The following is a 6,000-nucleotide window of genomic DNA, read 5'->3' on the forward strand; positions in this document are numbered from 1 at the left end:
CCTGCCCCATCTCTCCTAATGCCACTACAGCAGTCTGTATAGGGATACAGTATGCCTGCAAAAAAAGCATTTAGCATTTATCATCAAACGGTTCCTGGGGCAGAAGGCTGGATCTCATTTAAATGGGGCCTGAAATATATGTTAAAAAAAATGTTTAACCATTAGTTATTTTGGGATGTCTTAACTGTTAACAAAAAAATACCAAAAACTATTTCAAAATAGTAAAAAAATATTTATAAATATTTCCAAAAACTGCTAAAATAATAGCAGTCAAACTGTAAACAGGTCCTTTTTTCTAGTCTGATCTTTGAAACCTTCCTGTCAGAGAGGAAAACGCTAGCCACAGAAGGAACAGTGGGGTGTAGACTGAGTGAGGGAGACTGGTGTACAACGAATGAACCCCAAAAGCATAGCCAATGAGAAACAGAATGGAATGGGGAGGAAATGGAGCGTTCTGGTCCACCCAGTCATTTAATGTGGATTTGATATTTGATCTGAGCTGAAAGCATTCAATGTGGTACTAGTCAGTATAAGCGTCAGGTTGTACAACATCACCATAGTAACGCTGACCCTGCTCTTCTATTGGGCCTTACGCAAGATGATGTCGTGTAGAGCGACTGTGCCTGTAGTAAGGCAGTCGCGCTCATTAATAATTTCATTGTCTTAGTCATACCAAAACCAAGCACGTGAAGGCATTTCCATATAAGGCAAAACTGGCAGTTCAACCTATGTGGTGTGGTGTGGTTCCCCCCCCTCCCCCCTTTATGACCTAATATGCAAAACCTCCATTCGTTCCAGTCAATGTGGGGAGAAGTGGCACCTGCTTACTATGGGGCCTAAATAAATGAAATGTTCTTCTTTCAGTATATGAATCATACAAAAGGGGACAAAAGAATAGCTTCATAAAGATGGAAAAAACAAAACATCTCCACTCTACATTAGAATGGGATGACAGTATTAGCAGACTGCGATCGAGTCAGAAAGAGGTTGTAAGAGCGTCTGACTGGTGTCCCCGCTTGCTCACTGGCTGGTCTGATTGGCCACATGCTCTCCTGCTTTCTCACTTGGTACCTTGCAGAACCAGCAAGCCTCTCCTTAAAGGAAACATTTGAAATTGCGAAGGAAGCGTGCCTTTCTTCACTGACAGTGAGCGTATCAGAACATATTTTAAATACCAGAGCCCAACCCTGAGCTACACAGCAGAGTGCCAAATAAGAATTCAGCTACATACTCATACTAGTACACATACTATAGGCTTCACAGCACTCTGATGAGAACATTTGCCCATTTCAATCCCAATAAATGACATTGCCATGCATCCCAACGTATGAATGATTCACAAAACAACTGATTAAACCCAACTGACAGTTTATCTACCTCTGTCTGCCTGTCTGTTTCTCCGCCTCCCAGTCCCCCACCCCCCCTTATGTTTGTTTGTTTTCCTACCCTCCAGTCTCTTTGTCACACTCTTCCCTTCCTGCCTTTCCCTGCTCATCTGTCCCTCAGTCTGACCATGTTTTTTCTCCCTGGAAGTCTGGTAAGGTATTGGGGTGGAGGATGAGAATGAACGAGTGGAGGATTAGCTATGTTTTCCCTACTCTCAAACATTAATCTCTCCAGCCGTCTTCGTCTGAACTTCTCTCTCGCAATGCTCAAGGGGAAAAATGCTCAAGAAAGTCAAAAGATTCACAGACCACCATAAAACAGACACCAACAGACAGATGGGGGATATGCAGACAGTTTGACTGGGGAGGAGGAAGTGCTTTGTTTTGGGCCTATCTTGTTAGCTGTACATTCTCTCAACAGTTGCAGATAAGCCTTGATACAAGGGCACGCAGAGATGTTGTCTGACACAAGCAGAGCTGGAGGCAGGGCGACTGTTGTTGTTCAAACATGGAACACAGGTCGCTCAGCAACAGAAGTGCACTGAGCTCAAGACGGCGCCACTCCCAAAACTGCCCCCTCCTCCCCCCCCCCCCAGATCACCTTGTGTGAGGGCTGCTGGCTCCTGATCAAATCGTGTTTAATTAAAACCATGTTCTTGGCATAGTCTTTAAAGATTGTGCCGTGGAATCTAATCCATTAAAAACATATCGTTATCATCAATCTGTGGAGATTACTTAATATAGGGGAAACAAGCATTGAGCCTGCTTGTGCATGCCTAGAGCCAAGGCTGTATAGTTATGTTAATGCCATGAACATTTTTATATCCTGCCTGCGTTGGTAAAGATGAAAGCGTGTATGCAATAAGGGAAAATAAAATGTCTTTCCTTACCTTTGTTCTTGACTTGACTTTTGATTTCACTTTTTGTCGCCTCTTTAGTTTCTTCTTACTCAAAACTTTCTTGCCCCTGAAAAAAACATTGGTCAGCATTTTTTGTATTAGACATATGCTATAAGCCACACACAAGATAACAACATGATGAATAATTGGTAACATCTTATCAAAAAAGGTCAAGTCCTATGTCAGGACATTTTGGAGCTGGTAGGGCGAATAATGTCAAGAGTTTACATAAACTCTGACTGAACTCTGAGCACAACATCCCAACACCCACTTCTTAGTATTGCACACATGGACACATTTAGATTCTATGCTGCCTCTATCTCAAACATATTTCAGTATTCCAAAAGTGTCTAAAAACAAACCCTTCCTGCAAGATGTCTGACAAGACTGGCAGAACCTGCTATTCAGAGATTAATTGTGATATGACAAGACACACATAACTACAGCCTTAATACCAGACTCATCATCATAGGGAAATTATGCTAAATAGACATAGGTTGATGGTGAGAAGACAGACCAAATGTAGACATCCTGAATGTAAACCTATGAAGGTCGTTTCCCCAGGTTTAAACTGCTTATAGACCTCTCTTTTTGAATTCCTACAAGAGTTTATCAGCCAAAACACTGTCTTGGGTTTCTCTCTCAGATCCACTGAGCCAACTTCTGACATCCTCAAAGGGAGTGTGTGCATAGTCCCCACTAGCATCCAAGCCAAAATCAATCTCCTAATTGATGTGCAAAGTCACAGCAACAGGAATGGCTGCACCATTGACTCCTAACGTAAACAAACGCCTCAAAACAGCATCTTGATGAAAGGCTGAATGCTGGTTGACATGTGAGGGACACCATTATGCCTGACCTGCCCAGGTTACATCCTCAAAGCAGCTTTGTTCTTTGTCAACACAGTGCCCAGATAGGAATTTTCAGACTGTGTGTCCTAGTTCATAGGTGAAAGGATAATTAGTGTATGTGACATACAAAGAACATATTATGAAATTCTGTGAGCCGACACAGAATTAACTAGTGAGACACCTTTTTTAGTCATTCTATTTGGTTTGTTATATTTTAACGTGCTACGAGAACGTACAAATAATTGCTTTGATCTGCAGTGTTGTGGAAAATATATGATGTTAGACCCAAAGCTGTCAAAAATAAATACTTCGGTCAAACAAACCACCCAATGCTGTGACAATTCGGTAATCTCCTGAGTTTCAGGAACAACAAAAAAGTAGCACGAAATAAAGTAAGCTCTATACAGAGGTAGTCGAAGTGTTGGCCAGGGCTGGGTTCACTTGAAAGCGAGTACAAATAATAAATAATAATAAAAACGCCCACTGTTGATGACGAACCCTAATGGTTACGCTCAAAAGTGGTGAAAACGCGGACAAGTTAGCTAAATAGCATTATGGTTGCAAGAATACTGAACAGAACTGGTGCAAGAATCTGTGCTAATTTGGTGGAAAAGGGTTATTTTATCCAGTCATTATCTAGATGACGTAAGTGTAACCTAGAGGTTGCGCCAGGGAGCAGGACAGCCAGGGATTGCTAGCCAACTAGAGCTCGGTATAAACAAGCTAGCTCAATCTCTATCTCTGTCTACCCAGAACACGCACTAAGCAAAATATATTGAAGATATGTTAATGGATAAATGCCCATTCAGTAAAAATTCCGTGGTATTACAGCCACCATTTTCAAGTGGATAAGGCACTTGCATCGTTTCGTTTGACAGGGAAGGGCTGATGGCAAACCTCACAGGGTAGTGACGCTGCACTGGGCCCTCGTTCTGCTCAAACCACATAGCAACACATAGCTTGCCCGCCTTTGAAAGTGAATATCTAATACACTTATATTGCATTTTGATGTAGTACTAAAATGATTTATTAATTACATTGTTATTGTAACATTCGGCAGACAGGTGGTACCTAGATAACCAGCTAGGGAGGTGCACAAAATACATTTGTCTCTACTCCGTCATAAGGACTCCTCGTTTTGGTACACAATAATGAAGGCACATCATGTGGGACAGTAGGGGCGGGGCAGGTTGCACTGTGATGCATCTTTAACACGCTACACATTGCATATCTCTAGAATGTTGACTAATTGAGGTGTTACACCGTAGCCATTTAACTGTTCTCTTGAATGGAACCTATCCCATAAAACTGACTACGCTAATGGTTTGCCCAAGGATGGTGAATAACAGTTATAGACTGAGACCTAACGCCGTTATTGACCTTGCCTTCTTACCATTGAAAATAAAAATGTTTTATGACTCTTGACTTTATATTATCAATGAGTACTGTACAATAATAAATTAGGCAATTTCGGAGAACTGTCAGTCACTTCTTTGAAACGCAATGCAATCCGCCTTCTTTCTAACTGTGCACCGCGGGGAAGCACACTGAATGAATAAGGAACTAGTATTGCCACCAAGCAAGCAAAAAAATATGCTCAGGAAGTCAAAAAGCTAACAACATAGCCTAGTTGTGAAGCTAAAAGATGCTAACGTTACATTGCCACACACAATTGCGTATAGCAATGTGAGTGAAAGAACATTGTGTGGAAACCATCAGATTAGCTGGCTTGCTTGTTGGCTTGACAGATAGCTAACGTTAGCGAGCTAGCTCCGTTTCTTTCTAGCTAACATCTATAGCTAACAATGCTAGCAAGCTAAGTGTCAAGTGAGCCTCATAACACTCAACAAATTCCCCGTCTGACTACAATACCAAACCTACCTTCCTTGGTTTATTCCTTGCTCTTTGTCATTGATAGCTGTGGTGTAAATCCTCCTATATCTTTCCGCCAAAGCTCGTCCTGAGAGTAAAAGCTGGTACCGACTCCGGCAATCCGACTGAGCCCCGGGGATTGGACACGACCCCATACCCGAACCAATAGTGGAGAAATCGGCTCCAGAAATCACCCTGACACCCAGCCCCATCGACTGCGATGATGAGGAGGGCAGAATCCCTCCACCGGCTGCCGCTGCCGCAGCAGCACACATCATCGTTTTGGAGAACAATGCATATACATCAAAAATACAATAGCTAGCAAACTAACTAGCTGACTGTCAGTGGAAAAAAATCCTAAATATCATGTTATTTGGTCATTCCGATAAGAATTAAAGACAGCTAAGAAGATTGTGTCCAGTCTTCTCTCCAATTTAAAACGGCATAAAAGCCGATGTGGTGAAACTGCGTGAAGACAGCTAGGCTTCCGATCCTCGAATGTGAAAACAGTCCTTTAGATCCCGAGAATTTTGAATATCAAGCCATACTTATTTTCCACTTCAGATACAACTAAAGAATCGCGTTCAAAAATGTGTTTTAAAGGGCTTTGTATTTGTCTGTTGTTTCAATGTTTCTTGACCCCGGATAGGTAGCCGCAGCGTCAGTTGTGCTGCCATCTTAGCTTCATCATCCCTCCCTGTGCGTTTACTGTTTAGCATGCCGGGATATTTCCATACCATGGACATAGTAACGTAGTAGTGGTATTACTTGGAAGCACGGCGCAGTACCAGCCACTGAAAATCAAATGTTCATTTACATATTTTCATTTCGTGTTTTAATAGTGAATTATTTGAGTGAAATTTAGCCTACCACAAATAATTGCCGTATAATTGCGTTGCAAAATATATAAAGATCAGGGGGACAATTCCATTAATATTATCACTCAAGGACAATATTCTCCACTTCCCGTAGCACATAATTAAGTAGCCTTGT

At 41.9% G+C, this 6,000-nt stretch overlaps 1 protein-coding gene across 15 annotated transcripts in view; it reads right to left on the reverse strand.

Annotated features, from left to right (window-relative positions):
- Nucleotides 1-5,729, reverse strand: part of mycbp2 (MYC binding protein 2) — a 74,895-nt gene extending 69,166 nt beyond the window's left edge. For all 15 annotated transcript variants that reach the window (XM_047046635.1, XM_047046641.1, XM_047046628.1 and 12 more), the window contains exons 1-2: nt 5,017-5,729; nt 2,276-2,351 (exon numbers count right to left, since the gene is read on the reverse strand). In XM_047046635.1, the coding sequence (XP_046902591.1) occupies nt 2,276-2,351; nt 5,017-5,285 (345 nt within the window). In that variant the 5' untranslated portion in view covers nt 5,286-5,729. The remainder of the gene's footprint in view (nt 1-2,275; nt 2,352-5,016) is intronic.
- Between the last annotated feature and the right edge of the window lie 271 nt (nt 5,730-6,000).

Source organism: Hypomesus transpacificus, chromosome 23, assembly GCF_021917145.1.
Source record: "Hypomesus transpacificus isolate Combined female chromosome 23, fHypTra1, whole genome shotgun sequence".
NCBI classification, from domain to species: domain Eukaryota; kingdom Metazoa; phylum Chordata; class Actinopteri; order Osmeriformes; family Osmeridae; genus Hypomesus; species Hypomesus transpacificus.